Raw genomic sequence first — 16,057 nt, forward strand, 5'->3', positions numbered from 1 at the left:
AGAAGTCCTTGGAAGAATTTATTTTAAAAAAATTTTTAGGAAGAGGTGATTGAGGCCACTTGATATAGTACCTTTCTGATCATCAGACTTAAATTCTGATGGATACCATGTAACCTTCTTAGGCCCCAGTTCCTGTTGAGAATAAGACATCACACAATGTGATTTCCAAAATCCCATACAGTTCTAAACGTTTGATACTGCTCAAAAGTCTGGTGGAAGTTCATCGTTCCAGTTTTTGTACTTTGTTTACTCAGACATCAAGTGAGTGAGATGATAAAGCCCGCATCCTAGGTCATTTTGCCTTAAGCTCTGTTCCATTCAGTTAGAAGTGTTCCTCAGAGGCACATAGATTTCACGAGTCTCTAGCACATAATAGACATTTAGTGCATGACTGCCCGAATGAAAACAGAATGTTTTTGCCTTTTTGAAATAACTTCCTTTATGTATGTTTATTTTAGATTTTTAGAGGATTTTTAGAAGGAAAAGTGACCTTTGCTCCAACGTATAAATACGACTTGTTTTCTGATGACTACGACACTAGTGAAAAGTGCCGCACCCCTGCATGGACAGACCGTGTCCTCTGGAGAAGACGGAAGTGGCCTTTTGATAGATCAGGTGGACATCGTCATTTAAATAAGTCAATGCAAATTTTACAAGGAAGAGGGGAATGATATAAATGCCAAATAAGGCCAAGAGGACTACATTTTTTTTTTCTCAGCATAGGTTATCTAGAATAAAATAAATATAATTCAAATATAAAACTTAAAAAAATTCTCAGACCTGCTTATAATAAACACTTTGATTTTTCAATCTGTTTTCTTTCAGTGAAATAGTGTCATATAAAGAAAAGCAAGGAAAAACATTTTTATGCAATTAACAACTGAATACTAAGTAAGATTTCTAACTGGAATAACTCAAGTGGTTTTGCAAATATTTTGAACTGCTACTTGTCTGTTCAGTTATTTGTAAAACTCTGGTCATGAAGTCTCAGAAGTAAAGGCTCATTGTAGTTTTAACTAAGTAAAGCATAATATGATGACCTCACCAAAAAACCCTGACTTAACAGAGTCTAGACTTCATGCCCATCAGCAAGTGTGTCTGATGTCCCAGCCTCAGGCAACTGAAGCTAGTGAAATGAAGGATCTCCTGTGGTCTGTCATGCTCAGGTGACTTCGCCTGTGTTCTGTTTTATTCTGACTGCAGCTGAAGATTTAGATCTCCTAAATGCTAGTTTTCAAGATGAAAGCAAAATCCTCTACACATGGACTCCTGGCACTTTGCTGCACTACGGAAGGGCTGAGCTGAAGACTTCTGACCATAGGTTTAAGCAATCTCTGTATTTCTAATCATGCTTGAAATTTATTTGAAATACATCATTTCTGTAATGTTCCTAACATGTCTCCATTCCTTCATGCTGAAGGCCTGTTGTTGCCCTGATCGATATTGATATATTTGAAGTTGAAGCTGAAGAGAGGCAAAACATTTATAAAGAAGTAATTGCAGTTCAGGGTCCACCAGATGGTACGGTGTTGGTCTCAATCAAAAGCTCTTTACCAGAAAATAATTTTTTCAACGATGCTTTGATTGATGAGCTTTTACAGCAGTTTACAAATTTCGGTGAAGTTATACTCATAAGGTGAGTAACGTAAAAAAAAAAAGCAACTCATGATTCACAAATAATATCTTCTGTATTAAAAGTTACCTTTCTTAGTATTTGACTAGTATGTGAGTATTTGTGGAAATTCCCTGGTAGCTCAGTCAGTAAAGAATCTGCTTGCAGCGCCAGAGACCTGGCTTCAGTCCCTGGGTTGGGAAGATCCCCTGGACAAGGAAATGGCAACCCTCTCCAGTATTCTTGCCTGGAAAATCCCATGGACAGAGGAACCTGGCGGGCTAAGTCCATGGGATTGCAATAGTCAGACATGATTTAGCAAGTAAACCACCGTGAATATTTGTATCTTCAAACTAAAAGAAAATCATGCTATAGAAATATTATTCAAAAAACCCATGGGTTTTGAAACTGGACTCTCTGCTTAGAAAATTTAAAGTTGAGTAGTGAAACTTCACGTGAACATCTGATGACAAAAATACGTGCACATTTAGATATGTTCTCTCCAGATTTCTGTACACTATAACATGGAAGCCCTGTGGAAAAGTGAACATGTGATATTAGTATTTTAGTTTTTTGAGGAGTGATAGAAGTAAAGCAGAATGACTTTTCTGCCCTCCATTTAAGACATTAGATGTTCTCAGTAATTTTAAGTGATTTGATTTCCGTCTGATGGAGGAGCGGCGCTGCCCGGCACACAGTTAGGAGTCATCCTTCCCTGCCTTGGTTTCCGGCACTGACTTAACCATCTGCCTTTTGCAGAACCAGATGCCTCTTGCGTTGTTGAAATAAATGTTCTCTTCCCAGTGTACAGCAGTTTTGACAAACTGAATAACATGTGTTTGAATTTCATAGGGAAGAGGTACTATTAAATTCCTTTCTGTGCTGTTTCATGTGTTTATTGAGGGATGTTTCATAGCTGTTTAGTGGGCAAGTCTCTATACTGGGTGCTCTGGCAGACAGGGGAGGAATCGAAGATTCAGTTCCTATTCGGAATCTAAGAAAGATAAGCGTGTGTGTAATGGCTTCCTTAGGTGTTTACCGAACAGCCCACAGAATGAAGATGGCTTGGTTTCTTGCAGGGTGAGAAGCTTGCCTGAGAAGCCTCCTCTCCTTTCTGAGAGTAAATGGGCAAATAGAGAAGAAATTATATTTAGACTTACCTCAAATTGTTTGACAAAGATCTACCCTACAGGTTTAAAATGAAACAAAAAACCTCTAGAGATTTAAGACTCCAGCAAGTACATGGTGAAATTTCCCAATGACAGTAAGCGTTGCCAAGTACAGAAACACCGAACCACTGGGAGCATCATGTGGACTGTGTGAGTGGGCAGCACAGAGCAGTTAAGTGTTCTTGCGAGCAAGTGTGAACTCTTGCTCAGAGTTTACAATACTTTTTCCAATGATAACAAGCATTTTGGGGAAAGCTTTTGGTTGCAATTTAACACTGTCAGGGGAGTGGGTAATTTTCCTTGGTTCTATTTCGACACAACAAAAATTTGAGGCGACGGATATTAAAGCCCTTGGCGCATCACAGCTCTCGGATAGTATTACAGCTCCCTTGGTTTTATTTAGAAAATAAAGGAAGATACATCCTTGAGGCATGAGGGCATGCCAACGCAAAAGACAGGACGAGAAAAGAGAAAGCGAGCACTCTCTCTGGGTGAGAGAGAACCCATAGTGTACATAAGGAAGGAACGACTGACGCAGGGATAGGACCTTCCTGCCTTTTTTCTAGTCTCTAAAGAGCTTGGTGTTATTAGGTAGTTAAGAATAGGAAAAAGGAGTCCAGAATGATGGTGATTAAAAGACAAGGGAAAAGCTCTTGAAAATAGGACAGAAGAAGGTCTGAGGACCGGAGTGAGGACCTCAGGTAGAACAAACAGCACTCCTGGCTAGCCCCGTTTACGTAGGGCAGGCCCAGAGGGAGAAAAAAACATATAAAAAGAGGAGCCAAAGGGCTGGGGGTCTCTCCCACGCGTGCACGCTCATTGTCTCTCTCTGTCTCCCACACTTGCTCGCTCTCTTTTCTCATCCCGTCTTTTGGGTCGGGTCGCATGCCCTCATGCCTCGAGGTTGTATCTTCCTTTATTTTCTAAATAAAACTGTGGGAGCTGTAACACTGTCTGAGATCTGTGATGTGCCAAGGGCTTTAACGTCCATCACCTCAAATTTTTGTTGTGTCGAGACAGAACCGAGGAAAATTACCCACTCCCCTGACAGTATTAAATTGCAACCAAAAGCTTTCCCCAAAATGCTTGTTATTATTGGAAAAAGTATTGGTAACAGAACAAGTACTGGTAACAAAACAAGGGTAATGTTATGCTGACGTTATAAAACCATGTGGTACCTCCTAACCTAGAATATTCTGATTGTTCCACCTTAAGACCACCAAGGTAGAACAGACAGGGGAGACACTGAAAGTAAAGAAGGACAGGAATACTGTCCCCTGTCACCTGTAGGCTAAACTGATCATCACCTTCAGCTCTAGAATAAGCCAACTGTTAGGGAATGACTGAAGTCATCATATGTAAATTATATGTAAATAAGAGATTTCCTGGAAATGTAGATGGGGCAGGCTACTTATATTAATTGGGGGGTAAGTCTAGAATGCTTCTATCCTATTGAGTAAAAATAGGAAAAAAGTACAACACACATTTGGAGTTCCGCAGGCCCATTCCTTCTGACAGACAGTTTTAGTAACACTGTATTGGGTTGACAAAAAACATCGTTTGGGTTTCTCCATACCTTCCAAGGGGGGAACCTGAACTTTTTGGCCAACCCAGTATCTAAAGGAATTTGAATGCTTTTAGGGAAAGAGAGCCCTCTCCTGGTCACCGCTGGCCCTGCCGCTCTCAGGCTTGTATTTTTGTTTCCTAGCCTCTGTAAGTCCTTGCTCATCAGTAATCATTGGACGAGTCTTTGGGCTGGTTATATCTGAGGTATTCATTACGTTTTTTTATTGTTTGTTTTTCTCTTCCTTAAAGATTTGTGGAAGATAAAATGTGGGTTACGTTTTTAGAGGGAAGCTCTGCCTTGAATGTTCTGAACCTGAATGGGAAAGAGGTAAAGTAGCATTTGTTGAATCTAAACCATTCAGTGATTTAGTGTCTGAGGACTGTATTTTTAAGATACATGCAGCAAATTATCTAAACGTGTTTCGAATATCTAGTTGCATGATGCCTCGGATTACCTAACATCCAACATCCTAATTATTTTTTAACTTTGACAATCTGAAAAACTAGAAGTAGTATGTCACGTCTGTGTTAAGATTTCAATGGAGAGTTTTTCAATTAACTGGTCGTTTCATACTTCTCTGGCAAGCTGTTTATGACCTCAGCCTGTGTTCCCCTCGGGGTATTCATCTTTTGAAGCTTCCCTGATGTTAATTCCTTTTCATAATGTGCTGTACATGTTCTTCCCAGTTCGTCTTGTGACTTTGTTGTTTTCACCGTATAGAAATTACTGATTTTTAAATTTAATTCTGCCTTTAATATCTTAAGCTTTTCCTCCTCCCATGATGTCATTAATATTTAAGAGCAGCTCTCAATTTGGCATCCCTTGTCAGCTCTTACTCCTTTTTTGAATATTTCTTTTGTCTTTCCCCTGGTCATTTTCCTTGTTTAGTTTTTTTCCTCCCTTCTTTTTCAGCTCTGTCCCTCACCCTCAAGTCTGTGTTACACTTTTAGAAAGTGCCCACCCTTAGCTCCCTTAAAAGATTTTCAAAATTCTGAAAAAATAATGTTTCTGGAGAACATTTTGAAAGTCAGACGTGTCCAAACCTCTCCTCTGTCTTTGTTATTACAGTTGTTTCAGCCCAGATCTTCTAGATACAAGTAGATCGATAGGAACTCTTCCATTTCAGGGGAGAATCTGGAAAAAGTACAGTGTAAGCAGAGCAAACTTAAAGGATAACCTGCTTGAGCATTTTTTTTTCCAGCATCTAAATTTCTTCCTTTTCATTCAGTTCTGATCTCTGCCAAGTGAATATTCTTGATGAAGTACATCTTAAGTGGCCATTGTAGTGATTGAGGCTTAAGAAGACTTGTTAGTATTCTTTGGTGAATGCATAACAAAGGTTGTTGACTTAAAAAAATAAATGGTCCATGAAGCCTATTGACTTAAAAAAATAAATGGTCCAGAATCCTAGTTCTGACTTCAAACCTCAGCATGGACGCTAAATTCCTATTAAACACGACTGTACTGTTCAGGCCGGCAGCTGTCAGCCTTTCAGACTGTGCCATGAAAGAATTCTGATGTCAGTAGCATTTAAGGAAAGTATTTTTAATATGACAGGACAATGTAACTTGATTATAATACATTGATTATTTTAGACTATACTTTTGTCTAAAAGCTCCTCAACTTTTTAGGAACAGCAGTGTGCCAGTTTCACAGATACCAGTCCTTGTGTTTTCAGAATGGTTAATTTTTGTTGATTTAAAATGATCTTAGATTCTCTTAAGTATGCTTGTGACATTTGAAATGCTGAAAAGTCTAAATGAACAGGAAAGTATTTTAAGAATTTTATACTGTCCTTTCTTTGATTGTCTCATGTGGATTAATTAATTAATTTAATTAATTAATCTGTGGATCAAAATTAAAGGAAGTATAAATTTATGTAGCAGAGTTTTCAGTGAATTTAGATCTGGCCCGGGAAAGATATTTACTGCAGCAAAGAAAACTTAAATTTGTGTGCATCCTAGAAAAGAAGACCTGAGATTAGCAGCAGTAGGCTGTTTTGTTTTGGCCACACTGTGTGGCCAAATCTCAGTTCTGAGGTCGAGGATTAAACCTGGACCATGGCAGTGATGGCATCACCAGCTCAAGGGTCATGAGTTTGAGCAAACTCCGAGAGACAGTGAAGGACAGAAGAGCCTGGCATGCTGCAGTCTATAGGGTCGCAAAGAGATGCATATGACTTAGCAACTGAACAACAGCAATGACAGTGAAAGCCTGGAGTCCTAACCACTAGGCCACCAGGAAGCTCCCTAACAGGTTTTTAAAGGGAGGATTGGGGACATTTGAAACTAGGTGACAATACAATATATGTGAAATGATTGTGTTGAATGAATCTGAGTTAAGCCTATACTATTGTTATAACTTAAACAGACACTTTATTCCAAGATACTTAATTTTCATGCCAATGAATTTTTAATTTTGTATCTCTTTTACTCAACCAGTTACTGGGTAGGACAATAACAATTACTTTAAAAAGTCCAGACTGGATCAAAACTTTGGAAGAAGAAATGAGCTTAGAGAAAATCAACGTCCCCTTGCCATCATCAACCAGCTCCACCCTCCTAGGTGAAGACGCGGAGGTCACGGCCGACTTCGATATGGAAGGTCTGCTCATGGAGCACATTGACTTCTATCCTTCTAGACAGGTTTCCTTCCCATCAGCAAAGTCTCAGTCTCCAAATCTGTCCTTCTGTTTCTTCTTGTAACACTCAGAGAAGTATTAATCAGATTTGGTTTACATTGTATTGTGTGTTTTTTGCTTGTTACACAGACTTCAGATGTGTGTGCCCTTCTGCCATACAAAGGTCAAGACCTTTACAATAGTTAGTTTATGTCCTTGTGTGATAAAAGCAGGAAGTGGTATTTTTGGTGTGTGGTTTGGTTCCACTGATTGTAGTTAAAGTAGAAGAGTAGGAGTTCTGTGCAGAAATGAGTTCAAAATATTTACAACCAAAGAGGATATATTTCAAAGTCATTTTAAAAATTCTTAAAGTGGCTGGGAACACATTTGAAACTGAACCCACTCATGTAGATGTAATCATCTCAAGTTTAAGAGTGGGCCAGGTTATCTTAATATAATAATTTCCTTAAATGTGATTAAGAAATGTATTTGCTTTTTAATGCTGTATCTGCTATATTATTTTAACATATTTTCCACTAAAATGCATACCTTAGTTTATAAAAGGGCAATATATCATATTGTGATATCCTGTACCTCTAGGTAACACATTTAAGAGTTGAACACCTTAGAAGATCAGCTTGTTTTCATATTTCTCTGTTAATTTGTTTGCTTGGTCCACACGTTTATGCACTTACCTTTTATGTGCCAGTTACATGCTAAGTGCTGGAAATTCAACAGATGGCATCCTTGCCGTCCCTGAAGTCACAGCTCAGTGGGTGTTACCTACAAGTAGGCAGACGGTGACATCAACACACTCGTGAACGGTGCTGCTGTAGTTCTTGGGCCTAACTTAGAGTTGGACAGTTAGGAGAATGTACCCAGAGAAATTGAAACTGAAAATCTGAAGACTGAGTGAGAATCAGATTAAAGAGGATAGAGAGACATCACCAGGAAGAAGGAATGTGCAGAGACCTAAGGGGACAAAAGGATCTAAGTAGATGATGCAGATGTGCTTGTGCAAGAGGAAGGGAAGAAAGAACAAGAAGAGGAGTGGGTGTGGATGGAAGGTGAATTTCTTTTCTGTTTTGTTTGAAGTGTTTGTTTATTTGGCTGCACTGGGTCTTAGTTGCAGCATGCAGGATCTTTAGCATGCAGACCCTTAGTTGTGACATGTGGGATCTGGTTCCCTGACCAGGAATCGAACCTGGGCCCGCTGCATTGGGAGCACGGAGTCTTAGCCACTGGACCAGCAGGGAATCCTGAGTTTGGTTTTGAATGTGTTGAAGTTGTGGCATCTGTGGGGTGCATTGGGTCCAGAAGTAAGCTGTGGGCATGTGGGCCTGGCACTCAGCAGAGAGCCCGGAGCTTTGATGATAGGTAAGGCCCTGCATTTGGATTTGCTTGGCCAGAAACCTGATAGAGATGGGAGAGGACTTCCTGGGATGGAACTGAAACGCAGACTTTGAAGGACAGGCAGAAGAAGGCCGCCCATAAAAGGAAAAGCAGAAGAAACGACTAGAAATGTCAGAGAGCCAGGAGAATATAGTGCTTAAAGACCAAGTGAAGAAAAGATGATAAGGAAAAATGATCTATAGCGTCCTCTGTCGCAGGGCGAGAAGAAGTGAGCGCCACAGCTTGCCCTTTGGGCTTGGAACCAGGGGAGGAAGCTGTTGGTGACATTCAGGAGAGTGATTTCAGTGGAGTGAAGAAGCCAGATGGTGGTAAATCGGGGTGTGGATGGAAGACGAGGAAGTGCAGAAAGTGTCTGTAGACAACTCTCGACAGAAGTGTGCCTGAGACGGGAGAAAGAGAGATGAAGGCAGTTGCTCCCTGAAGTGTTGTTTTGAAGTGGAGACACTTGAGGAGCTTAATCCTGATGGAAAGGGCTGATGCTGCTGGGGAGGGGCAGGGCAACCTGCACTGGGCAGAACCCCACCCTTTCCACCCATAGATATGGTTAGGCTACAGCTGGGGGGCAGATTGTTGAAGAAAGGGGTTCCCACCTTAGAACTTCCTTTTCTCTGCGAAGTTTAAGGAGGCGGGCAGCACACGGTTTCAGGAAGGTTGAGAAGGTTCAAGACAAAGCTCCTGAGAAGCAGTCAGATGGGGAGCCAGCCAGGAAACTGTGGGTTGGCCAGGAGGCCATGGGAGCCCAGATGAGGCTGAAACCACAAGTTAACACGTGCAGTCTTTAAGACCACACGGTTATCTGTCTGCAGCACCCAGCCGCCCGTCTGCGGTTATGGAGACATTAGACTGCAGAATTGACGCAGGGGCAACGGAAGAATAGTGCAGGAGGGGACCAGCTGCGGCAAGGAGCCAGAGGATGTGAAGACAGCTGCAGGGACAGGTGCAAAATCCAGTAGGGGCCCAAAGAAGAGGGATCGAAGGCTTGGGTCCTGGTGAAGTCAGAAGAGGGGAAAGAGTAGCCAAGGGCAAGACTGAGCCTGGAAGGCGGTCAGAGGGAAGTGTTTGAGTTTATTGTTTCAGAGGCACTGCGGTTCCAAGGGGCATGAGTGTGGAGTAGAGGAGCGCATCAGCAGGGAAAAGTGTCAGGTTGTTGGTGTGTTATCCACAGTGGCTTCAGTGTCACCCAGAAAGATGGCGGGGCCCAGCTTACTGTCTTGCTCTCTCCTTGGTCCTCGATGAATGGGTTCAAGTGACCAAAAAGGTGAAGGTGGGAGATTATGGCGGCAAACGTGGGTTGAGGGCGTTACATAAATTCTGGAAGGCACAGCTTCCAGAAATAAAGAGGCCTTTTTGTTCAGGGTTGGAAGATTAAAGTTTTGGAATTGGAATCAGGTGGCATGGGGCTCCCTGACGCCACTTCCCAACCCTGTGGAAAACGGAGGTGAGGAGACCTCGGGGAGAACCAACTCCTGCCTGTTTAATTAAAGCACAGAGGATTACGTGTCAGGTAGGGGCGCCCAGGGCACCAAGTAGTGAGGAGACTTCCAGGGGGAAGGGTGTGTGACTGTGTGTGCCATGAGGGGCAGGTCCATAGACCTAGCAGGCAGGTTTGGAGGGAGGGCAGTGAGCATCCGACTCAGCCAGCACTGAGAGCGCTGCTCAGGGCGCATTGACAGCTGTGGAGTCAGCCCAGCCCCAGATGTTAGCCGCCACTGGGCCTCCTGTTGCTCTGAGACAAGAGACTTTTTTTTTTTTTAATTATTATTATTAAACGTGTTTATTTTTAATTGAAAGATAATTGCTTGATAGTATTGTGCTGGTTTCTGCCAATATCGGCATTAATCAGCCATACATATTACTATATCCCCTGTGACTGTCTTTTTTTAAGTAATTTAATTAATTAATGGCTGTGGGCTGTGCTGGGTCTTGGTTGCTGCAGACAGGCTTTCTCTAGCTGTGGTGAGCAGGGGCTACTCTCTCTGTGGTGCACAGGCTTCAGTATTTGTGGCATGTGGGATCTTCCCAGACCAGGGATTGAACCCATGTCCATCTGCATTGGCAGACAGATTCTTCACCACTGGACCACCCGGGAAGCCCAGGGGACTATTTTTAATTACTTTTTCTATGGTACGAGAGCATTTGCACTAATTCTACTTGTATACATATAAACTCTTTATACATGCCCACATGCTTAACTTATACATGTTTGCAGTATCATCATGTTAAGGTGTTCATTTTATATATTTAACCCCTTAAGCCTGGACTTGGGGGGCAGCAATCTCTGAGAAAGTTAACATCTGGTAATGTGGCCGACCTTGCGTTTTCTCAGGTGATGTGGATGACTATAGTGCTGAGGTAGAGGAGATCCTTCCTCAGCATCTCCAGCCGTCTTCCAGTTCTGGCCTTGGCACGTCCCCCGGTTCTTCACCCCGGACCAGTCCCTGCCAGTCACCTACCATATCGGAGGGGCCTGTGCCTTCCCTCCCAGTGAGACCAAGTCGAGCTCCGTCCAGAACGCCCGGGCCCCCTGCTTCACAAAGTATGTGTTTTATTTCAAGTTCTGTATGACTTCCCGGGCTGGTATGTTTGATTTAGATGGTTAAACCTCCGATGCCTTCAGATGTCCTTTGGAGAACTATTTTTGCTTAACTTTCACATCCATAGGCTAAAGTGTAGCATGTTTTCTGTGCGTACAAAAGAGGAAACTTTGTAGATGGTTCCACCCTAAGTGAAGAGGAGGGTCGTTGCTATCACTAGATGAGAACTTTACTTCATCCTTTTTCCATGTGGCAGGTTTGTCCATGGCTTATCACTGACGATTTTTAAGCATTATGGTCAGAACCCGTAACTCTTTGGGCTTAACTATCTGTACATTACCTGCATTATAATAGGAAGCAGAAAGAGACAAAACAAGTATTTTGAATTCAACTTGATAGTCATGACTCCTCCAAAGTCAGGTTTTTCTCTGGAAGTTGTTACATCACACAGTTCAGTCACTGTTCCACACTAACCAGTACCCTTGAAAAATACCTTTTATTTCAGCAATTTCTCAAGCTCCCCCATGCTACTCTTAGAGGACCGTCTTTAAATAGTCACTGAGTTGTATCTGACTCTTTTGCGACCCCATGGATTATAGCCTGCCAGGCTCCTCTGTCCATTGGATTTCCCAGGCAAGAATATGGGAGTGGGTTGCCATTTCCTTCTCCAGGAGATCTTCCCGATTCAGGGATCAAACTTGCATCTCCTGCATTGGCAGGCAGATTCTTTAGCACTGAGCCACGAGGGAAGCCCTCAGAGGATGGGCTTCCTTCAGTAAATTCAGGATAAGTCAAGGCATAAAGAGAAGAGGCTCTCTTTGCTTTTTCTTCTCTCTCCTGGCCAGCAGATTGAATTGCAAATGACCTAAGTCACACAGTACTTCATGCCATCTTGTTAGGGCCGCTCAGTAAATCCCCTTTCAGTACCCGGGGCCTGGGTAAGAAGTCCAGAGAGTAACCTGATTGCTCCCGTAGTACCAAAGGGTAAGGTAATAGCACAGCTGCTTGTGTTACTGATACTAAAAATGTATGTCATTCCTCTGTAGTACAAATTATTTTGCTAAATAATTTATCATACGCCTATAGAAAGTACCTGTGTGCTCGTCCCTTGGAACCTGATCCTCTTACCTAAGGTACTTTTTTCTGGTAGGTTCTCCTGTTGACACTCTGCCGGCAACACAGCTGCAGCAGAAAGATTCTTCCCAGACCCTGGAACCCAAGCGGCCTCCCCCTCCCCGCCCGGTTGCTCCTCCTGCACGTCCAGCTCCTCCACAACGACCACCTCCGCCTTCAGGTGACAAATCCTTGTATTTCCATCTCTGCTGGATTTCACCACTCTGCTGAAAAATGTTTTGCATGTTTTTGAAACACTCGCTTTTAGATTTTATCAGTTTTCTGTCACTGGTGCTACTTCCTTAGTTAGCTTTTCTCTAACAAACGGCATAGGCGTGACAGAACAGCTAGATTCCTATAACATGTTTTCAGAGCTGGCCTCTTACAAGCGTGCAGGAAACATTTGCTTTGTTTTTGCTAATTTGATGTGGTTGTACTGATTTCTGTAAAATGCATGATTATCTAAAAATGAAAATTTTTAATGCATGATTAGAACTGAAGAACATACATCTTTCTGTTTACAGTTTTATATATTTGTTTAAATGTTCTTTTAAAATAAGTATAGTCTTGTTTCTGCTAGAGGTATTTGCGTTACATAATAACTTTTTTATAGCACCAAGATATGAATATGTAGTCTCTACATGATATTTGACATCTTGGAAACTATAGTAAATCTTTGACATTTCAATTCTTTATTTAATGTCATTTCCTTTCTGCTGCATATTCCCTTATGAACTATAAGGGGCTAGGAGTCCTGCACCTGCTAGAAAAGAGTTTGGAGGTAACCATTTATATTTGTTATAATATATGGATCTTGGTTCATTAATTTTTTTGGAGTTTGAGCTCTGTAACTTAGTGACATTTTAGGTTGCTTTGATGCAAGCCAAAATGAATGACATTTATATGCCAACTTAAAAATAACTCCAAACTTTCATTATATTTCTGGTAAAAGATTAGAGCTTGATTTTATTAGTGAATATTATTAGAATTAAGAAGACCTTCCATTTCCCTGATAAACAGAGTTGAATTACTTAAGGCCTGATATACTTTTTATTAATAAATATAGTCAATTCGGTTATAAAGATTAAATGAGTCAAACACAATGAAAATAGGTGGTTTCCCAAGGATTTGATTATATTGGATTATATTAGAACTCTAGTACGTCTTGCCAGTAGCCTGTGAATTAGCAAAATGTCCTAGGAATGCAGTTTAAAGTTATCATAATTATCTGAAATATAGCTTTCATTTTGCATGGCTTTATCATAATTTGTCATAACATTCATGCCTTATTTTTAAAATAGAAGAACAAGTCTCTGTTATATATTTCGATAAAGAAATTTTTCTTAACACATGGGTCACTTTTTGTAGTTTACTTGTTTTACATGAAGACTCTTACAAAGCTCAACTAGAGGCGTACATTTGACAAGTTTATTTAATCTAGTTCTCAAGAAAGGCTGAGGCAGAATGTCTCAGTCCCACAGAAGAGCTGTTCCTCACCCAGTTCTAGTGTCCTTAGGGCTCACGTGCACAGGCAGCTGGTCTCTCCCTGCTCCAGCTGCCTGAGCACGTCGCCAGCCGACTCACGCTGTCACAGAGTGGCTGCACCGTGTGCAGACTTGAACGACTTTGGGTAATTAGGGTAGCAAAGTTCTTTCAGCACCAAGCTTCTGTAAGATACTACTGGAGGATAACTTTTCCACTAACTTAAAGACGACATTGATTTTTTTCCCATTTCAGACTTGTGCTTTGATTTATAGCTTCATGGAAGATTTTATTTACCTTCCCCTTTAATTAGGAAACCAATCTGTAGAAAAATTTAAAGAAATTTGTGAAAAGCTATACATATTAGCTACTCAGTGACTTACTTAGTCTGATGTTTTTTAAAAATTGCTTCTCTTCGTAATTCTTTTGTAGGCAGTCTTAGCAGCATATTTTTTAACCCTATAAACCAGTAACTGCTTGAAGGCAATAATCTGAAAGTAATTATAGTACTTTTAGAGTTCTTTTTTTTTTTTTTAATAATGCATTGAAAATTACCTTCTAAGGGACTAACACAGGACTCATAGAGATTTAAAATGAAATTGGAACTTCCAGACTTTTTTTTCCTTTATGACTGGCAAATATTGGAGCTTTTATTAGTGGTTTAATTCTGAATATAAAAAATGAGATGATTAAAAAGCAAAGACTTTCATTATTTTCAAATTCCCTACCGCTAGTGAAGAAGTGAAAGTGTTAAGTCACTCAGTTGTATCCCGACTCTTTGGAACCCCATGGTCCGTAGCCCACCAGTCTCCTCTGTCCATGGGATTCTCCAGGCAAGAATGCTGGAGGGGGTTGCCATTTCTTCCTCCAGGGAATCCTCCCATGATGTCAGATATAAAAAGAAAACTATTTTCTCCTTTCAATTCTAACTGAAGAAAGGGCAAGGATCAGGTTTGGGCCAGGCATCTAGAGGCACTTTGGTTTATACAGATATCTTTGAAGAAATTTGAAGCAGTGAAAGAACTTTTTTTGCAAAAGGACATTTAACTCAGAAACTGTTTTGTGTGCCTGCCTTTCCCTCTGTTCTATGGACCCTGAACAATACACAGCTTCTGTTCTCTCTCTAAAAAGGTGTTGGAGCCCCTCCCAGTCCGGGGGTAGCTAGGCGAGAGATGGAAGGTAACAAGACGTTTGCATCCTAGAAATGGATCTCTCGTTTTATTCCTAAATGTCAGCCCCTCCAGTGTTTAAAGACATACCAAATCTTTTCTTGGTCCAACTGTAAACTCCCCCTCCCCCTCCTTCTGTATATCTTGTAACTTCATATTTTTTCTCTTTTCATTCTGTGTTGTGTAGTTTCTGGTGGTTGTCCATTTACTTTCTCTGCAATTCTTAATGTTGTTTTGAGCTGTTCTGTATATATATATTTCATATACACTTAAGATGTGAAATTAATGTGCAGTATTATTTTAAGAGGAATGCCTTCAAAAATTTTTTCAGAATAAGTCAAATGTTTAGAAATGTACTGTACTAACTCTGAAGTTTTAAAAATTAATAATTAAACCTTGTTAATTCAGTCCAAGGATATAGTATTTTTTAATCAACTTCAGATAACATAAATATGCTGAGTAAATTTGCTTAAAAGGCTATTAAAACTGGAAGCCATTCATTAAGATTACAGTTATTAAAAGTCTGATGGGTTTCATATAACAATTACACATGAATTTCCTTTCAAAAAGAAGAAATCTGAGATGCTGACCTTAATAGGGTCTCCTACTCCTTTTGGCCCCAAAAGTAGTTTATTGCATTTCAGTCTTCTCCTACGTTTCGAATGAGTTTGAGCAGTATTTTAACACTGTCTTGCATAAGGCAGATATTGTAATAAGTAGTGCCCGCCTTCTACCTTAATGATAGGGTCTTTCTGTAGAAATCCGAAAGGTCTCGTAAGAGCCCCTGTCCGTACTGACGTCCACAGCATGAAGCCCTGAACAGTGCTGTTTGGTGTCTTGTGTGACTCGGAAAGTGCGGGTCTGTTGGTCCTGGAGCCGTGAGCCCACCAAGCTCTGGGAAGTAGTGGGGCCACGTCTTGTGACTGTTCCCCCAAACTGACCATGTGTTTTCAGGGTTCATAGGAAAGAGCTCTGTTGGGAAAGTTACCTTCCAAATGAGGTAGCAGACCAACTGCCAACTTGTCCCATAAATGTTACTCTCAATAGTCTAAATTTTTCTCTTTTGGAGGTATTTTCTAAAGGGCTGATAATACCCTCCAGCATTTCTAAAGCAGAATAGTTTGTTTTGTTTTTCTTTTTCCACCTCGTGCCCCCATTTCTGCTGGTAATGAAACAGAACAGCTAGCTAATATTATATAATATGGCTTATTTACTTATAGATAATTTTTTTTTCCTTCCTGCTTCAAAGCACCCAAAAGCCCAGGAACGACCCGGAGAGATAATCTAGGTAAACATTCGAATTCAGCTACTTAACCTTAAAGCTGGACCATGAATAGACAGTGTGGTATAAGTGCATGTTTCTTGTTTCTTTCTTTAA

At 40.9% G+C, this 16,057-nt stretch overlaps 1 protein-coding gene across 16 annotated transcripts in view; it reads left to right on the forward strand.

Moving 5' to 3' along the window:
• SYNJ1 (synaptojanin 1) overlaps positions 1-16,057 on the forward strand; it is a 90,949-nt gene that overhangs the window by 61,171 nt on the left and 13,721 nt on the right. For 9 of the 16 annotated variants that reach the window (XM_027534827.1, XM_027535858.1, XM_027536905.1 and 6 more), the window contains 10 exons: positions 459-615; positions 1,204-1,321; positions 1,421-1,636; positions 4,597-4,675; positions 6,790-6,952; positions 10,708-10,917; positions 12,066-12,209; positions 12,771-12,809; positions 14,642-14,689; positions 15,929-15,967. In XM_027534827.1, coding sequence (XP_027390628.1) covers positions 459-615; positions 1,204-1,321; positions 1,421-1,636; positions 4,597-4,675; positions 6,790-6,952; positions 10,708-10,917; positions 12,066-12,209; positions 12,771-12,809; positions 14,642-14,689; positions 15,929-15,967 — 1,213 coding nt within the window. The remainder of the gene's footprint in view (positions 1-458; positions 616-1,203; positions 1,322-1,420; positions 1,637-4,596; positions 4,676-6,789; positions 6,953-10,707; positions 10,918-12,065; positions 12,210-12,770; positions 12,810-14,641; positions 14,690-15,928; positions 15,968-16,057) is intronic. The other 7 variants (XM_027536120.1, XM_027536999.1, XM_027537080.1 and 4 more) reach the window with 4 other exon arrangements.

Source organism: Bos indicus x Bos taurus, chromosome 1 (genome assembly GCF_003369695.1).
Source record: "Bos indicus x Bos taurus breed Angus x Brahman F1 hybrid chromosome 1, Bos_hybrid_MaternalHap_v2.0, whole genome shotgun sequence".
In the NCBI taxonomy this organism is placed as follows: domain Eukaryota; kingdom Metazoa; phylum Chordata; class Mammalia; order Artiodactyla; family Bovidae; genus Bos; species Bos indicus x Bos taurus.